The sequence below is a fragment of the Corythoichthys intestinalis genome, chromosome 9 (genome assembly GCF_030265065.1).
Source record: "Corythoichthys intestinalis isolate RoL2023-P3 chromosome 9, ASM3026506v1, whole genome shotgun sequence".
NCBI classification, from domain to species: domain Eukaryota; kingdom Metazoa; phylum Chordata; class Actinopteri; order Syngnathiformes; family Syngnathidae; genus Corythoichthys; species Corythoichthys intestinalis.
In genome coordinates, this window is record NC_080403.1 from 59,164,564 (window position 1) to 59,187,553 (window position 22,990).

At 41.6% G+C, this 22,990-nt stretch overlaps 1 protein-coding gene across 9 annotated transcripts; it reads left to right on the forward strand.

Annotated features, from left to right (window-relative positions):
* Positions 1-1,541: 1,541 nt before the first annotated feature.
* On the forward strand, positions 1,542-22,341 carry LOC130921266 (protein piccolo-like). Of its 9 annotated transcripts, none has more exons than XM_057844937.1 (20): positions 1,542-1,622; positions 8,380-10,379; positions 10,984-11,045; positions 11,124-11,345; positions 11,419-11,723; positions 11,801-12,012; positions 12,096-12,194; positions 12,274-12,311; positions 12,383-12,762; positions 13,498-13,526; positions 13,604-13,741; positions 13,809-13,979; positions 14,123-14,248; positions 14,311-14,434; positions 14,514-14,678; positions 14,759-14,955; positions 15,031-15,168; positions 15,237-15,275; positions 15,357-16,620; positions 16,692-22,341. In XM_057844937.1, exons 2-19 carry the CDS (start codon positions 9,033-9,035, stop codon positions 15,462-15,464), a joined length of 3,900 nt encoding a protein of 1,299 aa, XP_057700920.1. In that variant the 5' UTR covers positions 1,542-1,622; positions 8,380-9,032; the 3' UTR covers positions 15,465-16,620; positions 16,692-22,341. The 9 variants fall into 9 exon arrangements, with proteins under 9 accessions (XP_057700920.1, XP_057700925.1, XP_057700921.1 ...); XM_057844942.1 differs by adding an exon at positions 14,015-14,053 and having other exon boundaries at positions 1,560-10,379; positions 13,809-13,901; XM_057844938.1 differs by having other exon boundaries at positions 1,560-2,863.
* Positions 22,342-22,990: the final 649 nt, after the last annotated feature.

Sequence of the window (22,990 nt, forward strand, 5' to 3'; positions counted from 1 at the left end):
AGTATTCACCTAATATGAGTGATGCTGCCACTCAAACTGATCCAAACACGTCCGATGCAATGGTACAGTGACCAGCTGATGCGTGCCGAGCACTTAATATGGACCACCCTTACGTCGCTAAACGTGAGTTGGATGTAAAAGAGATGGAGGACAAGCGATCCAGACGACGAATTTAATGACTCCGATCCTGACTATCACACGTGTGCATTCATAGTTTTATTACTTTCAGTGAGAGTTTATAATGTCAATAGTCATGGAAATAAAAATGCACGAATGACAAGGTGTGTTCACTTTTGGCCTGTACTGTATGTAAAGCACACGACAGCTCTGGATGCTAACAATCTACATAATCATACTGGGATAAGTCTGAAAACGCAATAGCTTACCTTGAAGATCTGCTAACAAAAACCGGAGTTCTCAACAGCATACACTCTCTCGCTCCGTTGTCATTGAGACGCACTTGCCGCAAGTACGTCACCAGTTTTGCCCAGCTCTTGGCTTATCAGGTATTTCCTGCGCCACATTTTGCCCTGCTGCTCGTCTTGTGAACGACCGACAGTGCTGTCCTGCTCTTCACTTTTCCGATCTGGTTCAAATTGGAAGAGCAGAACCGACGACATGTTGGTGTAGCTAACGAGTGACACGCTGGAAGTTCGGCAACGGGCCCGGTGACGTCACACACTGCGACGTAACAAGAATGGCGACCTATCACTTAAAATAATTTTACAAACTTTATTCAAACAAAAAGATTAAGAGGGATTTTAATATCAAATTATTATAACACACAATAACATTTATCTTTTAAGAATTTCTTGTCTTCAAGATCGAGGATCCCTATAAGGCGGCCATTGAAGCATCCTGGGCCTCTGTAACACCTCAGCAGTTCCACAGGCTGATTGCCTCCATGCCACGCTCCATTGAAGCAGTCATTTCTGCAAAAGGATTCCCGACCAAGTATTGAGTGCATAGCTGATATAATTTATTGAAGGTTGACTTTTTTTGTATGAAAAAACACTTTTTTGTATTGGTCGGATGAAATAAGCAAATTTTTTGAGATAGGGATTTGATGTTTTTCTTGACTTTTTTTTTTGCCAAAATCATTGATATTAAAACAATAAAAGGCTTGAACTACTTCATTTGTGTGTAATGAATCTAAAATATATTAAAGTCTAATTTTTATCAGTATCTTACAGAAAATAATGAACTTTATCACAATATGCAATTTTTTTTGAGAAGGACTGGTATATATGGAAAAAAAAACACAAAGTAAAATAAGTCGACATCTTTTTTGAGTTTTTATGGCGTTTTGCAAACAACCTAAGGGTGCGTTGCCGCCACCCACTGACCTGGAGTGTGAACAACAGCCATTTTATACTAGTGAATCAATTTTTGGTTTCCTATTATTCCTTCATAAAAGCATCGTTGATATCCTTCGCAAATCCAGAAAGTTAAAAAAAAGTTTTAAATTAAAATAAAATAAAAAAAAAACCGGCCCTGCCGGAAACGTTCGAGATAGCACGCATGCGCAAACGCTCTGTGACGTAAAAACATGGCGTCGAACCAAACCGAAAACAAGTACTAGCACTTGAATTGTGTTTTTCCAACTTCTGTTCAAATCAAAGGTAAACACGCGAAAACATTTTGTTTCATGTTTGCATATTTGTAGTGCCAAAAATGCTGTATTTTGTCGTGTGGGCACTCTTGTCTGAAGCAAACAAGCCGGCATTTTGCTCAACCAGCGAGCATGCTAAACGCCATATTAGCGGCGGTAATTCTCTACTGTCTTCTGTGCCTGTTAGCCAAATACTGTATTTTCATGTTTCTTGTGTGTGATATTTTTTTCGAGCATCGGAGAAGCCCAGTCTTTCTGCTAGATAATACGTGTTTATAGTGCCAACTCATTCTTCGCAGTGCAATACTACAAGGACACAAACGTTTTCAGCTAGTTCAAACACTATTGAAATTGGTTAAGAAATAAAGGAAATACAGCTCATTTAACTTAAGAAAATCGGCCAAACACATGTTACAGAAGCTTTTACTTCAGGAACCAAAGATGTAAGTTTCCTTATTTCTGAGTTCTGCCATTATTTTGACTTGAAAGACAAATTATGATGTATAGTTTGTGTTGTATTGTTCGATACGGTTATGAAATATGAGTACAATTGACATTTTTTCCCCAAATATGACAGCCTCAAAGTACTGTACATAGCAAGTTCCTTTGAGAATGACATGAAATTACATGAAACTTCATCAAATAAGGATTAATAACGGTCTTTAAATACCTTATTTTGAGGGCCGGAAGATTTAAATGGTAATAATATTGTGTGAAACTAATAGAGATGCACGATAATTATCGGTCCGATAATAGGAATTATGACGTCATCCCAATAACTCCAATAACAATGGGCCTATTAATAATATTTTTGGCACAGTGTTGGATTGGGATGTGAGCGTTTGTTTCCACTCCTGTTTTGCCAGTATGCAGTTTTGTTACTGTTCTAGAGGCCGTATTTTTCCTTCCCTGAGTTTTAAACCTTACTATGACAATTAGAGATGCACGATAATATCGGTCACCGATAATTATCGGCCGATAATGGCAATTATGACGTCACACAGATAATCCAGATAAAACCAAATTCAACCGATAATGCAATCCGATAATTATATACTTTGAAATATTTTAATTGAGTCTAACATAAGCTCTTTTGAGTTAAATGTAATTCCTACTTTGGCCTGCGGATGGCGCATGTTGCGTTCTGACGGCGAAGAGTGGAGGCGCCACAGAGGAAGAAATTACTTTTCCTTTGCTGTGGAGTAAAAACAGCTTGTAGCTCAACTCATGTCCTCTACTCTGTCATCACAGGTTGGTTAAAACTCTGCATCCATCTGTTTAGCATATATTATTAATGTTAGAAAGGGTTTGGGATAATAATATACGGTGTGAAAAGCAAAAAAAACGATGTTTGTTGAGCGTTTTGGAGTCAAACGTGATGGTGTTGTATGCTAACCTGCGGAGCTAACGGCCTAGCGTAGGAAGATGATGATGTAGCATACCCTAGCGGAAACCAGTCGGTACATGTTAAAAATGGTTGTTACATACAGATGTATTAAGAATATCCATTCTCCAATGTATAAATATGCTTCATATGTTGAATTTAAAAGCAAGGTACACATTTTATTGTGTATTTATATATTTAAAAAATGTGTATGCTAATGGTTGAAATTTTTAATGGCCATTTGGACTTTTTGGACTTTTGGAGGCCATTTCTTTTGTTAACTTCTGTTGTGTACATATATGTTTGTAAAAGAAATTACTTTTCCTTTGCTGTGGAGTAAAAACAGCTTGTAGCTCAACTCATGTCCTCTACTCTGTCATCACAGTCACACTACAAGTCCAATTGGTTCACCTAATGTGCCCCTCTGAACCCCAGAGGAGCAACAATTTGATTTAGCCTCCAAATGTGCGCAATCAACAGTTTTGTCCAATTCTGCTAGTTTTAAGTAGATGTTTTTGCAGTGTAGTAATGTGATATATGTTAGGGATGGCTTAGTTTTAAGGCATTTTTGTGCAACTTGGGTGTTTACTCTCGAAGTAATTGTTGCCAAAAGCTTACCATTACACAATGTCATTGCCATTGTTTAGATGTTGGAATTTACTACTTGTTCACATTTGATGTGGAAAAAAATAGCACTAAATTACATTTTTGCACAGTAACATTTGATCTGTGTATACTTTAAAATTTTACTTATATATTTGAATAAAATTATCGGCGTGACATTATCGGTTATCGGGTGGAAGGGGCAGGAAATTATCGGTTATCGATATCGGTTGAAAAATGTATTATCGTGCATCACTAATGACAATTAGCAAATGTTTGCATTTTACAGTGTCACGTTTACAAATTCTTGAGGGGCTTTTTCGTTATTGATAGTCTTGCTGTTCTATAATTGCCAAGTTAAGAAAGTTGTTTCATTGACCAAGACGACAAAAGTCTACTCTCCTGTAGCACCAAATGTTTTTGTCTGATGACAAGGCACAATACCTGTTGGGTTGATGTTTTAGTTCAGTGCTCATTGTTCAGGGAAACACATCGTCAATGATATTGACTGATTGATTGTGATTCACTCAAATTATATTTATTTGAAAAAATTAATATGGGCACTTTTTTTTTTTTTTTAATCAAAACAGTTCTTGTCTTTGTTTTGTTCATTATAATAATGCTCATGTCATCATGAAAATTCTGGTTTGGTCAAATGCAAATCTACGCTGAATCAACCACTAGTGTTTTTGACCTACAGGTGTTCAAAAACTCAGGTGAATATACATTGAAAAATTATGAAATATTATCGGTTATCGTATCGGTATCGGCGTCGAGGAGCAGGAAGTTATCGATATCGGTTTCAAAAAATTGATATCGTGCACCCCTAGAAACTAAGCTCATGTTGTTTCCCAAAGAACCAATCAGAAATGCATCTTTTCTATAGGATACGGTTGCCGCCCAGCTCGTGTTGATGACCACAATTTTTATTTTGTTTCTAAATGTACTTTGTCATGACTATTCTACTGACATTTTAATGTATTTATGTTTTGCTAAACCATGGGTCCCCAAAACTACTATTAGGCCCGCGGGCTGGATACGGCCCCCTGAACAATACCAGAGACCATTTTGATTTTTTTGTTTTGTTTTTCTCAATAGTGTCATTTATTTCCTGGCTTTTTTCTGTGAAGAACCCAGAGAGGGTTATTATTAGGGCTGTCAAAATTACCGCGTTAACGGGCGGTAATTAATTTTTTAAATTAATCACATTAAAATATTTGACGCATTTAACGCACATGCCCTGCTCAAACAGATTAAAATGAAAGCACAGTGTCATTTCCACTTGTTACTTGTTTTTTGGTGTTTTGTTGACCTCTGCTGGCGCTTGGGTGCAACTAAGTTTATGGGTTTCAGCACCATGAGCATTGTGTAATTATTGACATCAACAATGGCAAGCTACTAGTTTATTTTTTGATTGAAAATTTTACAAACTTTATTAACAGGGTACCCGCGGGTTATTAAAAGTATTATAAAAGCATTGAATTTAGTTTTCCATTATTAAAGGTATTAAAAGTATTAAATTAGCTGTGGTAAGTCTGGAATTTTTTCACCGTGGTCTTAATTTTCAAGAACATCTCAGTGCAACCTAATTATATCTGTGACAAAGTTTTTTTTTTTTTTTTTTTTTTTTTTAAATCCTTAACGAAGATGACGCATAGAATTTCTACGATGCACTGCACTACAAATCGAAATGCCACTCGAGCGTGCCATACCACCACAGCCGGCAAAACGGAGAATCCATCCACCTCTGCATCGGGAATGCGTCCGTTTGTCGGTGGAAGGAAAACCCTGCAGGCAGAAGTATTGTAGATTCTGAACACCAAAACAGACCACCATTCATATACTTCAAATGAGTCCATTGGTGATCTGTTTCGGATAATATTTCATTTTTGGTCGGCATCGGCTGTCACAATGTTGGTCATATTGCGTTTTGCGTTCCCGATGTCTTAACTGTCTTTTGTAACAAATGTTCAGTTGGCAGAAAAAAACCCGCACATTTTCTTAATGTTTAAACAGTCTACATATTTTATGACCATGCATTTACACATTGAAATAACGCTGGAAAAGTTTGTTAAACATAATGTTGCTCAAATCGTGTTTTTTTCCAGAGGGAGCATTCCCGACATAGTAACTGCAGCCAATTTAAGCTCATCAAGACTTTAAGATAGAGGTAAAATCAGGCCTAAAAAGTCCAGCCCGACCCGAACTGGTCCGCAGGTATTAAAGCCCGACCCGCGTTTTGTGTGATAACATTTGTGACGATGTCTGCATAAAAGCCTGCCTTATATAACGAATTCTCAGTTGGCAGAAAAAAAACGCACATTTTCTTAATGTTTAAATAGACAATACATTTTTATGATCATTATAAATTTATTTACACAAAGAAATAACGCTGGAAAAGTTTGTTAAATATAAATAAACAGATGCGGTTTTGCGGACTCGCAGAGGGGAAGATTGAAAAGGGCGTATACAGTGCCTTCTTTTTTTTTTTTAATCCAAATGATTTATTTTATAACAAGTATTCATTAGTTTATCATTCATTGCAGTTTATGGATCATGCGAAGGCAGTGGACCTGCTTAAACATTTCGGTTTGCCTTTTGAATGAATGTGAATTTCGCCGTTTTAACTCGAGAGTTAGCCATGTTCACTGGGGTCTTGGCAGGTGCACTAGTGGCTAGCCTGTTACAGAAGATGGCTGGTCTGAGTCCTGTCCTCCTCCTCTTTTTGTCCATAATTATTGTGTGCGTGTGTGTGTTTAAAAAAAATTCTGACAGAATTTATAATGTTACTTTAAATGTGTTTTAATTGTATCTTCAATATATGTGCATTCTTTTGTCAAACACACTTAGTAATTGAGGTTAAATTTGATGTTCAGTGCTTTATTTATTTAGTATGATTCAATATGATTTAAATAATGGGTGCGAGAGAAGTATTAATTTTCAGTTGAAATGGCATTAAAAAAGGTCTTAAAAGTCTTGAATTTAGATTTATCGATCCTGGGGGGACCCTGATTAAAACAAAAACATCAAGAGGGGTTTTAATATCAAATTTCTATAACTTGTACTAACATTTATCTTTTAAGAACAAGTCTTTCTATCCATGGATCGCTTTATCATAATGTTAATACCATCTTGTTGATTTATTGTTATAATAAACAAATACAGTACTTATGTACAGTATGTTGAATGTATATATCCGTCTTGTCTTATCAAAGGCTGTTCGGTCCCTGTACGACCGGTGTCAGAGTTTGGTCCGCATTGCCGGCAGTAAGTCGAATTCGTTCCCAGTGAGGGTTGGACTCCGCCAAGGCTGCCCTTTGTCACCGATTTTGTTCATAATTTTTATGGACAGAATTTCTAGGCGCAGCCGAAGCGTTGAGGGGGTCCGGTTTGGTGACCTCAGTATTGAATCTCTGCTTTTTGCAGATGATTTAGTGCTGTTGGCTTCATCAAGTCGTGACCTCCAACTCTCACTGGAGCGGTTCGCAGCTGAGTGTGAAGCGGTTGGGATGAAGATCAGCACCTCCAAATCCGAGACCATGGTCCTCAGTCGGAAAAGGGTGGAGTGCCCTCTCTGGGTCGGGGATGAGATCCTGCCCCAAGTGGAGGAGTTCAAGTATCTTGGGGTCTTGTTCACGAGTGACGGTAGGAGGGAGCGGGAGATCGACAGGCGAATCGGTGCGGCGTCTGCAGTAATGCGGACTCTGCACCGGTCCGTAGTGGTGAAGAAGGAGCTGAGACGAAAGGCAAGCTCTCGATTTACCAGTCGATCTACGTTCCTACCCTCACCTATGGTCACGAGCTTTGGGTCGTGACTGAAAGAACAAGATCCCGGATACAAGCGGCCGAAATGAGTTTCCTCCGCAGGGTGTCCGGGCTCTCCCTTAGAGATAGGGTGAGAAGCTCGGTCATCCGGGAGGGACTCGGCGTCGAGCCGCTACTCCTCCGCGTTGAGAGGAGCCAGCTGAGGTGGCTCGGGCATCTGGTTCGGATGCCTCCCGGACGCCTCCCTGGAGAGGTGTTCCGGGCATGTCCCACCGGCGGGAGGCCCCGGGGACGACCCAGGACACGCTGGAGAGACTATGTCTCCCGGCTGGCCTGGGAACGCCTTGGGATCCCGCCGGAGGAGCTGGTTGAAGTGGCTGGGGAGCGGGAAGTCTGGGCTTCCCTGTTAAAGCTGCTGCCCCCGCGACCCGACCCCGGAACAAGCGGAAGATAATGGATGGATGGATGGACGTCTTGTCTTATCTTTCCATTCCAATAATTTACAGAAAAATATGGCATATTTTATAGATGGTTTGAATTGCGATTAATTACGATTATTTTTAAGCTGTGATCAACTCGATTAAAAAATTTAATCGTTTGACAGCCCTAGTTATTATCTATTTAATTAATAGTGTTATATGATATTATTTTTATTTGGTTGACTTTTTGTTCCGTGAAGAATCCAGAAAGGGTTATTTGATTGTGGCTTTCTGAAAAACACTAAATTTTTACATTTAGGCACTCCTGCAACCGTCACACTTTTCTGTTACAAACTGACCTCGGCCCCTCATCAGAGAAGGGAAAAGTTATGTGGCCTTCACAGGAACAAGTTTGGGGACCCCTGTGCTAAACCCTACGGAGGAGTTTAAGATTTCTCACGATGCATCCCAAAAAGTGAAAAGATGTGATTTTTTGGTTGTTGCTGGATACACAATGAAATCCCAATAAATCATGTTAGGATTTGTGTGTACTTTACACAAGTGATGCTATATGTATGAAATTTTGTTTTTGCAAGAAACAAGCAGGAAGTGCCACCCACAAGCGTGCGACATTACCTGGAAAAAGAAGCAGAGTGGAAAGGCGTTCTCACCGGCGAGCAGCGGTCCAGTTTGTTTCAAGAGCATCGTTTTGGTTTTTTAACTTTTTCCAGCTTTGCGTTGACATCGAAGCATTGTACCTGTTCCCCTGCTCCAGCTAACCAGTGCGTGGGTTGCTGTAAGCCTGTTCCTGATTTGCCCACGGGCAACCATGTTCCACAACCCATACGACCTGTTTGCGGCTCTAAGAAGGCAGACGTCGAGAGACCCCCGTAGCTTGTTCTCTGGCGAAAGACTTCCGGATGGCAACGCGATTCCCACGTTGGTACCCAGTTACTGTCCAAGAGTCAACACTGGTGTAGACATTTATGCTTCAGAACTAAACAATCGAGGGCAAGACTTCCTCTCCTCGGTTGCGACACCGAGGTCTTCCCAAAACATCAACTGACGCTCTGACGTAGCCGATAGCTCCGCCAGTCACTTATCCAACTATGGCCGAACTTCCGCTGCCGCCGCCTCCTCAAGCTGTTATCAACCGTCTTCATCAGGAGGACGTTCTTTGCTCGCTGTGCCCATTGAGGAGGGTCGCGACATCTGCTCCAGTCCAAGCCTACGTTACGGCAAGCCTGACATGGACCGAGCTGAGGCCTCACAACCCAAATATACGCCTGAGTCAGCCGTCGACGTCCTTGTGCAATTTGGACTTGAAAAGGAAGACTTAGAACATCTCATCTCCTACCCTGAAGACCAGATCACCCCAGAGACCTTGCCCTTCATCTTGCGGCAAATCCGCATTCAGAAGGCTAAAAAGGCCTCTGACGCCAATCGCTCCAAACCCTCACGTGAACCGGCCCCTGACCAAAGCCATGCTAGCGGAGACAGTTGGAGAGGTCCTGGACTGGCACAAAAGGACACCCCGTCTCCTCTTGTCCAAACAAGTAAAGTCATCGACTATGGACATATGAGCAAATATGCTGGCAATATGGAGGAGGAGGTTCAGGGCAGGGCAAAAAGAGCTGAGGGTGACAATTTGCTGACAATGGACAATTTGGACAGAAGTAGTTGCGGTCAAGACCAGGTGCAGCAGGTGGGAAGAAGCTCTAGCCTGGCAACTTCTTCCCTGGATCGACAGATGAGTCCCAGCTCTTACTTTAGCTCTCTCCTGATGCCTACCCCTCTTGAGGGTCGCGATCTGGGTAAACCAGCGCTGGCTATTGCACAGTCCATTTTCCCTCATTTCTCTTTACCGAAACAGGACACGGATCTTCGAGGCATCAAATCTCAAGCCCCGAAATCCAGTGATTTTGAACAAGTACAGGCTGTACTTAAGCCCATTTTAAAGCCACAACCACAACAACAGATTCTACATCGCATCCATCCAAGCAGACCTGATGTTGTGGTCCTCGGAGGAGATATCGGCGGCAGTGACCGGTTCCAAAATATAGCTCCAGCGGGTGGTGAGAAGTCCAAGAAGCAGCAGGTGCCTTCACTGGGGCAGAATATCAAGGAAGAGCAGTCACAAAAGAAGCAGTCCTCACAGAAACCACCAGAGACGCAGGAGACCACCAAGGCCAAGCAGCAGCCGTCGAGCAAGCCGCAGCAGCCGTCGAGCAAGCCGCAGCCGCCGAGCAAGTCGCAGCCGCCGAGCAAGCCGCAGGCCTTGTTGCCGACCCCGGTGTTTGCGCCGATGACAAGGCCGCCGGCCTTTTTGCCGACCTCGGTGTTTGCGCCGATGGCAAGGCCGCAGTTTCACCCCGTACCGAGAACTTTACCTTTCCCCAGCCTCCTAAACTTGACACCACGTCCTTTGTGCATCCCGGGTCCAAGTTATGGCGTCCCGCATCCCCAAAACCCGGCGCACATGGAGGTCGGCACGAGTTTGCCGAAGGCAAACCTGATGCGGGACTATGCGGCAGCCACGCCGAGGGTCTTTCCACACTTGTGTTCTCTGTGTAACAAAGAGTGTGTCCATTTAAAGGTGAGTGGACATCCGATGTCTTGTTCCTTCTCCCTACTGCTGTTCATTTCTCCCTCTTTGTCACACGTACACTTTGCTGCTCTGTTGTAATCTGTTCCAATTTGTTGGAGTCGGACTAGCGTTTTGTTGAGCCGTCGCCTGTCAACACTGAGGACCAGGGGCATCGAAGTTTTGGTTTTGCTACTTGGATATTCAGCTTTTAACAACATTTGTCCTCATGGAAAAACATTTGGCTCTTATGTGATGCAACATATTTTTTTTCTAAGCCACACCCAAGGCACTTCATATCTTATTTCAAGCCCTAGTCACAGAAAAAAAAATCCCTTGTCATTTTTTACCATTTTGCATCGACTTTTTGTTATTTTCCCGGCGTGTCGTCCAGGCGTCGCAGAACCAAGTCTTCATGGACATTTATTCTAAATAAATGATTTCACTGGGGGGCCGTGAATTTATTGGACTTGCTGGGCTAAAGCAAGAAAATGAATTCTTGTGCGTCTTTGTTTATGAAATTAGAGGAATAAACCAATTCCACTGGTAAAGCTTGTAGTGTTTGAATACTTTGAAGATACTACCCACTTATCTAGTGTTGTGTTTTGCCTACAAGGACTGGCTCACTCATCAGAACACCAACTTTCACCTTGAGAACTGCAAAGTCCTCCGAAAGCGGTCAGTTTTTTTACAAACCAATCATCTCAAAAGTTGTAGTTTAGTAAAACTTGGTCCTACGGCGATGAAACCATTTAGATATCCAGAGTGGAATGGGGAGGTGGTGAATTCCTGCGAGGATACGCCAAACATTGCGGCGCCCACACCAGAGTCCAAAAGTAAGAAACCTGATCGTGGATCCCACTCATCTTCCCGCTCTGTCAGTCCCCGGCGACAACGCAGCTCAGAACCTCAACAAGAGAAGAATACGCGGAAGAGGACCCCATCTCGCTCGCCTCACAGCTCCAGACACCAACGCAGGTGCTGTCCAGTTTTCACTCTTCCTAATTCTTAGTCCTTCTGGCTCAAAATTGCCATTCTCCAAATGTTCCAGGTCTCGTTCTTTCTCCTCGACTTCACCCGATTATCGTCATTCGCGCTCGAGGAGCTATGAGAGACGCGGTTCGCGGCGAAGCCAAGAGAGAGACACGTCTTCGAGAAGAAGCGATGAAAGGCGGTCCACCAAGCGGAGGAGGTCCTCGTCGCGGAGCCGCCGCGATAGGCACTCGTCACCCAAGAGAAGCCACGAGAGACGGTCGCCCGCCAAGAGAAGCCGTGAATCGAGCGCTACGTCGCAGAACAGCCAAGATATGTCGACCAAAGCTGACATACTTGCAAAGAAACTCATGAAAACATCAGGTGGGTCCAATCGTGTCGTGACAGGTGAGAAGCAACAAAGCATATGAATTCAATTCACCACATTGTCTTCTGTCCAGTTGTCCAGTCTCTGTCCAGGCAGACAGACTTGGAGACGATGGTCAAAACTCTGGCCCCTGCCTTGTTGGCAGAACTAGCCAAGATGAAGTCGACCTCTTTCAAAGCAAGTGCTGCTGCAACATCGGAAGCCTCTTCCTCCTCCTCCGCAGCCAACAAAAAGCCAGTGGATGACGAAACAACCTCTGACGAGCAGAAATTGTCCTCTGAAAAGGTCGGTGCTAGGCTTGGCGAAATGTAGGTTGTCTTAAAGTCAACTTCACTTTAAGTTGTCACTGTTTGTGTGTGTTCACTCAGGCCATTGTGTGTTTTGAGCCAAAGGAAGACGCAGACAAAATCCGTAAAGAAAGCAACATCAAAATTAAAGGTTTAGACGTCATTGTTCAGGAAGAAAAGGTGGGCATTTTGATGGCGTATTTTTGATTTTTTTTTTTTCCCCCTGTTGTTTCTAAATGGGATTTTTCTTCTGTGGTAGGAGGGTGTCCCAAGTGAACAAGAACACAATCCTCAGAAGTAAGTAGCACACTTGTGACGGTTTGTAATTGGTGAACGGTCTTAACATTGGAATCGCCTTGTTTTCTCAGGAAACTACCTTCGCTGACCGAAGCTTCTAAGACACAAACATCAAAAAGTACCTCTGCCTCACAGGTTAAAGCGAAGACTGTGACAGTGAAAAAGGTTCCTGTGAAGGCCAAGTTAAGCCCCACCTGCAAAGACCATAGTGAAGCACCAAAAGCCAAATTAACCAAAGCCAACGCATCAGGAGATGCTGCCAGTAAGAAGGTCAACATTCCAGACAAGAAGCTAGAGGTGGTAGCCAAGACAACAAACGTGGCAAAACCTTTGGAAAAAACAGGTGTAAATGTGACTGTCGCTGAAAGAGCAGTCGCGCAACAGCAAAATCCTGACGCGACAATCACCGCAGGAGAGAGGATGTGCGAATTTCTGCTTCCGAACAAGATCGGTAAGTCTCAACATTAGGAGTGGGAACCTCTTGGTGCCTCACGATACGATACGATTTGCGATACAAAGCTTACGATAACGATAATCTGACGATATGGTGATACGACGGTTATCGATACATTGGTCAGGAAATCATTCTAAGATATTGTACAAATGACTAATAAACAGAAAAACAAGCTTCTATGGCCGGTAGTGGCAGCCAATGCCAGGCAATGAGGTCATTTTGGGCCATTTAAGGTCATTTACCTGTTCATTTTCAGCGATTTCATGGTATTTAATGGGTCTTTTCCTGTTTATTTTGAGTTACAGAACAGGAAATGACCTGGGAATCACCCAAATGAATAGGCAGTGACTCAAACTGAACAGAAAACGACCTGTAAATGCCCTAAAATGAACAGCAAGTGACCTGTAAATGCCCTGAAATTGGACAGATTGACTGTGAATGCTCTGGTTTCGAATGAACGAATGTTCCCAGTCTAAATGGATTGGGCGTCGAGCACCGTCAATGTAGCCTTAGAGTTAACTGAGACACTATTATGGTGGAAGATTTTGTTGGTTCGTTTTTATTTTAGACATTGCCGATATCGGGATTCTTTGCAGGAGCATATCGATAACCTTTTGGGATACAAAGTATCACCATATACCGCCATTTCGATATTTTGTCACACCCCTACTCAACATGTTGTCAACACATGCTGCTCATGGGTATTCAAATCCCAATTGTGTTTTGTTGCAGCGACACTCATTGAAGACAGAATAAACCAGGTAAGATGACGCCAGAGCTTATGACTTTTGATGAGTTGACAACCAAGCAGTGGTCATGATTTTTTAAATCTTTACAGTATTACAAGAAGACACAGCTGTTAATCTCCAGTCTGCCTGCAGATCAGCACAGCTACTGCGTGCAAGACATTATTCAATCAGTCAAGCCATTTGCTTCCTCGGCCGATGAGATCTATGTTCTTCCTCAATCAAAGATGGTAGGGAACTCGGATCCAGATTTGAAAAGTTGTGATGTCTAATTTGACTAATTAACTCTTGTCTCAGGCATTCGTTGAGCTGTTTGGAAGGAACGCAGTGCTCTTTGCCATGTATGCCTGGAAAACCACGAAACTGACTCTCAAAAACAAGACGTTGGAAGTGGGTGTCCTGAAAGAAAAGATCCCCATGTCGCCGTTAAATCGTCGTAACAAAATGACTCAGTATGGGCGATTGAAGGTGATTTAGATGTTAATCTGGTGTTGATATTCCAGAAAAATTTCTACAGGTGGTTGATGGGGATGACGAATTATGTAAGTAAATGAAGTCATTGAATGTAATCACCATGTGTTTCACTTTTTGAACTTTGACCTGATTCTCAGCTGGTGAACAACAACCCCTCAACAATCATCTTCATCAAAGGCATCACACCGGGCAAGACGGCCAGTCTTCGTAGAGCTCTTTGGAAGATTGGCGGTGTCCAAAATTTTCTGCCGCTCCACGACAAGGCAAGTTGTTGTGTAGGAGCGCTACTTTCAGAAGTCATTGATGCTCAACCTGTTTGTTGCAGGTCTTTGTAGAATTTGAGAATGATAAATATGCTGATTTCTTGGGAGTTTGGTACACCTTTCATAATCAGTGTCCTGCCTATCAGATAAGCAGACTGGGGATCGCCCCAGAATCAACGCGACATGGTAAGTTTCTCAGGACAGACGGTCACCATCATAACGTAAAATGACAAATAAAGGTGGGCACATTTACTTGTCTTCACAGCACAAACGTTTCCTGTTGAAGCCATGCCTAAACTTGCATTTGCCGGGGCAACTGTTGATACCGCTACATTTGGCATCCCTGAATACACAATCTCCCCATTTTACCTGACAATGAGGACAATCCCCTATCTGTTTAACACCAGTTCGCCGGTGTTTATAATCCCCAGTGAGAGCCGTGATCCTGCTTCTGCAGATGCCCATGTAATGTCAGGAGTAAATAATGCAAACCTGGTCTGCTTTTTGTAGAGTTCCTGACTGTCAAAAGACCAGGCAACATCAAAGAGGCCATTCAGCGCGGTGCGTCGTCAACAGTCATGTTGACAAATTTGCCTCGAGACGGTTTCCGACACGAAGACGTAGCCATGCTTGCGTGGCCGTATTTTTCCCAGAAGGACCTTCGGTCTCTGTACTACAATGTGATTGCGTTGCCGCTCCAGAGGAGGGTGAGGACACTGCAGAGTTGCGTAGTCTTTGGACAGCAAGTACTCATTGCCCCCTCTTTGTCTCCTTGCCTACAGGCCTTTGTGTATTTTAGTGATTGGGTGGCGTGCGGCGGCTTCGTCCGCTCCCACTTGAAGGGCCCTAAATTTATGTTGAATGGCAGAAGGCTCGCGGTGCACTTTGTCATGGAGCACATGACTGCTCAAAACAGCGAAGTACGTACATTTGGGCAAAGTTTGATATCGGTGGCATCACTGACCATACGATGTGCCCTTATTCGCAGGAGAACATGTACATGTCACTGATGCAGCTGAGCAATTCTGTGAGTTTATAGAGTGCACACTATGGGAAGTGGTATGCAGGAACAGCTTCAGGGATTCTGTTCTGCTTTTGTGTATTTCAGAAGATTGGTGAGGTGGAGTCCCTGGCCAAGCGCCTGCTTTGTGTTAAGTCTCACTTGCTCGTGTTACTGTGTCTAGTCGGTATCTCTGATGCTCTCTGTGAACTCTGAACTCAGCCGGAACGCGCACGTCTATTAAGTGTCTCTGTCACGTGACTGTGACGCAGCCGGTAACGCGCTCGGCCAAACGGACACACAAGTACGGTGGGTGAATTATGCCAAACAACAAAGGGTCACCTCAATATAATGCTAATGTTGACAACAATTGGCTAACTTGTAGAGCAAAAGTCCGCTAGATTAAATGCTATATAATACCAATGTTAACAACAATTGGCTAACTTTCATAGCAAAAGTCTGCTAGCTTAAATGCTATATAATGCTAATGTTGACAATAATTGGCTAACTTACTTAGCAAAAGTCCGCTAACCAAATGCTACATAATGCTAATGTGTACAACAATTGGCTAACTTTCATAGCAAAAGTCTGCTAGCTTAAATGCTATATAATGCTAATGTTGACAATAATTGGCTAACTTACTTAGCAAAAGTCCGCTAACCAAATGCTACATAATGCTAATGTGTACAACAATTGGCTAACTTTCAAAGCAAAAGTCCGCTAGCTAAAATGCTATATAATGCTAATGTTGACAACAATTGGCTAGCTTAAATGCTATATAATGCTAATGTTTACAACATTTGACTTTCATAGTAAAAGTCTGCTAGCTTAAATGCTGAATAATGCTAATGTTGACAATAATTGGCTAACTTTCATAGCAAAAGTCTGCTAGCTTAAATGCTATATAATGCTAATGTTTTAAAATGATCAAATTAACAACTGTTGGCGAACTTGCATAGCAAAAGTCAGCTAGCTTAAATAAATGCTATATAATGCTAATGTATACAACGATTGGTTAACTTTCATAGCAAAAGTCTGCTTGCTTAAATGCTATGTAATGCCTATGTTTACACCAACTGGCTAACATGCATAGCAAAAGTTTGCTAGCTTAAAAGCTATATGATGCTAATGTTTACCAGATTGTTTCTGGTGTGCACCAGATTGCTTCAATTTATTTTATTTCTGTCGATGTCCCATTAGGAGCTCTGTATCCTTCTCTCCAGTCGGTATCCATTTTTCTCATTGTGCAGGTACCGAGTTTGTCGTCCCAAAATTGGGTTTTTTCTGCAATCTCTGTTCCGTCTTTTACCTGAAAGAGAGTACAGCCAAAGAGACCCACTGCAGCAGCAGGAAGCACTATAACAACTTGAAGGTTCGTTGCTTTTGACGTGCCTTATTTCTTCCAGAGTCTGACCTGAAATATCACTGGCTTCCTTTTTGCAGAAACACTACAGCGCCTGTTAAAAGGATTCAAGCGCATCCACTTTTGACTGAGATGATTTCCCCTGACTCAGGGTGCTTTCACACTAGCAAAGTTTAGTCCTTTTTAAACGGACCAGACTTCTTTCACTCAGATAGTCCCGATCTCGGTCGGCTTTAAGCGCACCCTGCTTCGCTAGTGAATGCCAGCGGAGCAGGGTGCGCTTATTATGTCCACGCACCCTCCTCTCCCAGGAGGGCGGTATTTCCTCTTCTAAATTTGTCCGATCAATGAGTGCGCCTTTCGTCCACTTGACTCGACTCTGAAAGTTGGGTTGGCGCAGTGTGAATGCTGAACCTTTTCAACAAATCATTTGCAAGAGTTGTTGATCTCCAACCGGACCCTGGTCCTCTTGGTCTAATGTGAAAGTGCCCTCAAATGTTTCAAGGTTTCTTCAGATTTGGCGTAAACACTCAGGTGACTTGAAGTTCTGCTCTGAGACCCCCCAATTTGGCCAAATTTCAAAATTGTCCGATATGCATGTGTCATCATTGGAAAGCTTAAAATCTAAATTTTCTGGGGGAAGAAAAATTTTGAAGAGGAGGGCTTTTTTTTTTTTTTTAAGTTTTTTAAACAGTAAAACCCTATATGGAGGTGAGCGCACGCAAGAGCTGAATTAGACGCCATGACTTTAACGAATTATCGTGTACTTGCCTTGTTTCGATCCAAAAACTCCATTTAGCCTGTATCACTGAGTCTCAAGACACAGCTGTGAATGGCCACAGCTGGAATTTATGGGTGAAACATGGTAATATAACAAGGGTTGCGATGCAGAAATCGCAGACATCGAGTGATCGAGATGTTCTTTTTCATATATTTACCCTTTTAAACGTTAAATAATCGATCCAAACAAACAAAAAAAAAATGTTTATCCTCTAACATATCGGGGAGAATACAAAAGTAACACAAAAACAAAACAATTAAGCGATAGTTATGAGGCCGATATTCGTGACTTTTTTACAGACACCAGTTTTTTCATTCTGACGTAATTTGTTTAAAAGTTTAAAATATGCAAGTGAATAATTTTTTAAAGTCTTTTTTTTTTTTTTTTAACGAAATATTGGACATCGACTAATGATTCTAAGCTAAAAATGACATTTTGATTAATATAATTACTTACTTTTTATGGCTGAGTTGAAACAAAAGCGGTTGCGCAACATCTGTAAACTGGGTTTTCCAGCGTAAAAGGGACAAAAAATAGTTGGGCTTAATGGGCCATGAATCTGCTATGGTAGCATGTAGACATATTGTTCAATCAAACACAACAGTTCTTTTGGCTTAAAATACAGCAATTTATTTTATAGAGGGTTGCAAGAGCAGAAACTGCTTTTTCAGTCGTCCGTTTTCCCCACCATATATTGTTTTCTGTGTATACATTTCATTTTAAGATAGACGGATATAGTGGTTTATTAAATGGTTAACAAAAGTAACGTCTTTTTTCTGTACTTGCTTTGTGTTTTTTTTATGACCAAGTACACACTGATCCCTCACTTATCGTTGTTAAGGATTGAACAATCACAAATGTACAAAACAAGCCGCTACTTTTTTCCTGCATTTTGAAACCTGCGGCTTATAGTCCAGTGCAGCTTTTCTGTTGATTTATTATGCCCATTTTTATTTTATTTGTATTAACTCCATTTATGTCTTTTATGTCCAATCAAAAGTGAGATAATTTGAAATATTAAAAGTAAAGGCTTGAACTACTTCAGTTTTGTGTAATGAATCTAAAATATATGAAAGTCTAATGTTTATCAGTACATTGCAGAAAATAATGAACTTTATCACAATATGTCATTTTTTTTTAGATGGACTAGTATATATAAGCATTAGAAAGTGCGACAGTAAAGAAAAGTGGACAATAGAATTTAAAAGTCGTGACCCCAAACTTTTTTTGGAAACGTGTTTTTATGTGTCAATGCAACAAAAATAGGAACTACGACTTAGAACTTGGGAACAAAATATGTCTTACATGGTGTTATCTTTAATATACAGTGTTTCACAAAAGTGAGTACACCCCTCGCATTTCTGCAGATATTTATGTATACCTTTTCATGGGACAACACTGACAAAATGACACTTTGACACAATGAAAAGTCTGTGTGCTGCTTCAGTTTGCTGAAGACATGTCAACAAAGCACATGGATTATGGTCTGATGAGACGGGCGGGTGGGCTTCCTCCTGTGGTGACAGCCATGCACACCAATTTGATGTATGGTCTGAGCACTAACAGGCTGACCCCCCCTCCCCCACCTCTTCAATCTCTGCAGCAATGCTGACAGCACTCCTGTTGAGAGTCACATGACATTTTGGAGTGAAAATGACAAGGAGTACTCAATTTGGACATTCAGGGACGTACGCAGTTTCTATAGGGTGCACTCACTTTTGTTGCCAGGGGTTCAGATATTAATGGTTATATTTTGAGTTATTCTGAGGGGAAAATAAGTTGCACACAGACTACTTTTTATTGTGTCAAATTGTCATTTTATCAGTGTTGTCCCATGAAAAGATACTTAAATATCTGCAGAAATGCGAGGGGTGTACTCACTTTACTGCAAGTTTTCAACAGCTAATAAATCACTCAATTTAACATCAGAAACTTAATACTTGAGGAAAACATGCAGAATCAATCATAAATAATATGTAAATAGATCAATAATACATTCTATATACAATCACAACTTATTATATAATAGAATATCCCTTTGTTATCATTATACACTATATACTGTTAGTGAATGAAGCTTGTGGCCGCCTGGGGTAAACGGAGCTTTTCTGGTGAAAACTCTTGTGAATAAATGCTTAAATCCCTGAATTCTTCATCAATATGGACGTAAAACAGTCTTGATTTTTGGTTGAAAGCAAAGACCCGTACAGTTAGCGTCTATTATCTTACGTATATTGACGAAGTACCATGCTACTATGTTAGCGAATGAGGCTAGCGGCCGCCTGGGGTAAAAGGAGCTTTACTGCTTTCTAGATATGGACGTAAAACAGTCTCGATTCTTGGTTAAAAGCAAAGAAACCGTACAGGTAGCATTTATTTTGCGTAAATATTGCCAAATATGAGGCAAGTCAGTTCCATGTGTTAACAAAGAAGAAAATTCTTGTGAATAAATGCTTCAATCACGCATGCATTGTACGAAAAATATAATATTTACCTGGAATCCTCGAACAAATCACTCCTGAGACGATCCTTCCTGTTTGTACGAGATGCAGCTTTCGTAGTAAAATCCAATCGTAAGTAAATCCAAGCTTAAATCCGACATGAGCGTGTGCCCTCTTCGGCTATTACCGTCCTAAATGAAGCTCGGCCCCCTCTGATAAGGCATTGCGCAAAGAATGACGAAGTGTCAGGTCAATAGATTTTTGAAGTCTATGCTAAAACTGTCTTGGACATTTAAATCATATTGTTGCATTTTGTTACTTGCCAAATGCTATTGCTTCATGAAATGTATTTGATGAGATAATTATTAAGTTTTTACTATATATTTGCTCAAATCAATTGCTGCTCGCAATGAAGAAATGCTTTTGCTTATTATTGTTTGCAAAAAAAGAATGTTTTGTCTTGCCTGGTCAAGGGCAGAAGAGGCCGCTTTGTAGTGGTGTCAACAATAATCGATGCGGCGATGCGGGGCATGGACGATTGGATTCGATGCGGGAAACAAGCCGAATCGATTCAGCACATTTTAAAATGTATAAGTACGTTCAAAAATCTTCCCTGCGCAATTCCGGTGATGCAACGGATTTGGTTTCCCCATTTGTATTAATCTCATATTTCATTTTTTACACACTGCATAACTCTGGTCAAGTTTCGCACCAACCTCGTAGAAGCCAAAATGTCTCCAGATATCTGCCTTCAATGTCTTAGGTAAATCTATAATCTTTCTCGCTCCCTCTTTCTCCGCTTCAGCCATTGTTATGTTATGTCCTATCTCTTAGAGGTTAGATCTTGTGCCCGAACGGGTCGGGTCCAAAATGTTAAGCATTCACGTTCGGGTCGGGTCGGGCCGCCGCGCCGGACTAATAAATTATTTTTTTAAAATAAATACATTCCAAAAAAAAAAGGGATAAAACAGAGCAGGCTCTCTGTATTGTGCATTTGCTTGAGCACGCACATGAAGCAGTGGCGCCGCCTGCTTTTTCTTCTCCTCCTCCACTGTGGCGCTTGCGATTCGTTACGAAAGACACTTTTATTTATGGAATTTATTAAGGCAACACAAATGTGATCCTTTTGAATCTTCTCTGTGTCTGCAAAATCGCATGTTTTTTAAAAAAAAAAAATTATTTAACTTTCCCAGCGATATTTCGTTGTATAAATGCTTTTATAATGATCATAAAAATATGAAGACTATTTAAACATTAAGAAAACTTGCGTTTTTTTCTGCCAACTCGAAGAAATGAAAATAAATTGCTGCTGCTGCGTGTTTTTTTTCCCTGCGTCACTCCAAGCCGGGTCGGGTTGGGCTGGATTTTTTAGGCCCGATCTAACCTCTACTACCTCTCTGCTCTCTCGATTGCAAAAAAACTGGTATTTCCTCATGTTGAAACAGATTGTTATGGCTGCTAAAATGCTGCTGCACTTGATTTTAATTCATTATTTTTTATTGTTATGTGGTAGTTACTGATTGCATTTCAAAGTTGATTGCACATATATAGTGGGTTAGGCCTACATTTTACTTTTGTTCTACATTGCAATTTAGTTGATGTTTTGTTTGCAACTGAACTGATCCCTGGATTGATATTGTGATAAAGATGCTGCTGCACCACAATATTTTCTTTGTTGTTTTCTTTAATATTGACTTGAATATTTTTATTGATGGGTCGTTGTGACTAAAATACAGCGACTGTTATTACTGATTTTGCACTGGAGTTCAGATGTTGCACTGTGTGAAAGGCTGCTACTGTGTGTAAAAAAAAAAAAAAAAAAAAAAAAAAGAAAGCAAGCCCTGGTCTCATTCAAAGCACCAATTAAAGGCTGTGATGTTTTTTTTTGTGTTTTTTTTTTTAATATATACTGTATATCTGAAAGTATTTTCATTTGACTTCAACCAGGAGTGACACAAGAGCCAATAAAAAGCTGTTTAATGTCTGACCGCTTGTGTCGCATCATGATTCACGAAAAATATGCTTTGCTTTAGAATTTTAATGCATCCCAGGCTTTAAGGCATCGCGATGCATTGCCGAATCGTGACCCTCTCTGCCCCCCCCCCCCCCCCCCCCTTTTACGGACAATAACTCACATCCACCAACAACAATAACTCTGAACTGGTTTGCATTGTTGCAGTATGTCACTACCCACTACTTCCTCCTCCCTTACCCTTGCCTATTGGTTGACAACCAGTATACTTGATTATACTTGATTAGCTCATCTGGTTTTGCACTGACTTATAACTGTTCTTATCAGGTATATTTTTATTCTGCACTTTAGCACTGACATGACTTTATGCTGCTGTGGAATCTTTTTTGTACTTATGTCTAATACTGTGTCAATGTTTACACTGGGTATTTATTGTATGGGTTTTGCACTTTACCAACTTAGTTGTACGGATGCTCCAAACAAAGTTTCGTTGTGCTTTTTTCAACAATGACAATAAATATTCTGAATCTCTGAATCGAATCGTGGCCCTCCGAATCTTAATCGAATCAAATCGTGAGGGCAGTGCCGATGCACACCTCTACCGCTTTGCTTTGCTGACACACACATATATATATATATATATATATAATTCCACCCACCAGTTGATTTTAAACAAAGAGGGTGTTGATGCCATATTGAGTAAGTGCCAAGTCCAAAACCCTTTACATTTGAAAGCAGTTGGACAGCTGACTTAATTCCTGACTTTTTCGCTTTCGTTTCCATGAATCCAGTTTTATCCATGATATTTGTTTGTTTTGTTGTTTTTTTGTTTGAATGCAGACACTGGCTGGGTAGTGGCTGCCAGTCAGGGTCTCTCTGATCCCGCGGTGACCTCTTGGCCTTCTCCCGCTTCTCCCCTTTCTGCGGCTTGCCGACTTGCCGCCAGCGGGGATTCGTCCCTCCGGGTAGAGGTCCTCTCCTGCCCCGGGCCTAGTGGGGCGTGGGGGTTGCGACGGTGGCAGTGGGTCCAGATGAATGGGGGTTCGTGACGCCTCGCCTCGTCCTTACCTTGAGGGCTGGTTGATGTGGGCACGGATGGTCCGGGGGACGCTCTGGGTCCCTAGGGACACAGCATTTCCACTTTTCCGCATGACTATCACACATCTGAGTGGGTTCACGCATAGG

Coding starts and splice junctions, on each gene's coding strand:
- LOC130921266 (XM_057844937.1), top strand. CDS start 9,033: ATGGACCGAGCTGAGGCCTCACAACCCAAATATACGCCTGAGTCAGCC. Junction 14,435..14,513: donor CCCAGAATCAACGCGACATG/GTAAGTTTCTCA, acceptor TTGTCTTCACAG/CACAAACGTTTCCTGTTGAA. Junction 15,276..15,356: donor TGATGCAGCTGAGCAATTCT/GTGAGTTTATAG, acceptor TGTGTATTTCAG/AAGATTGGTGAGGTGGAGTC.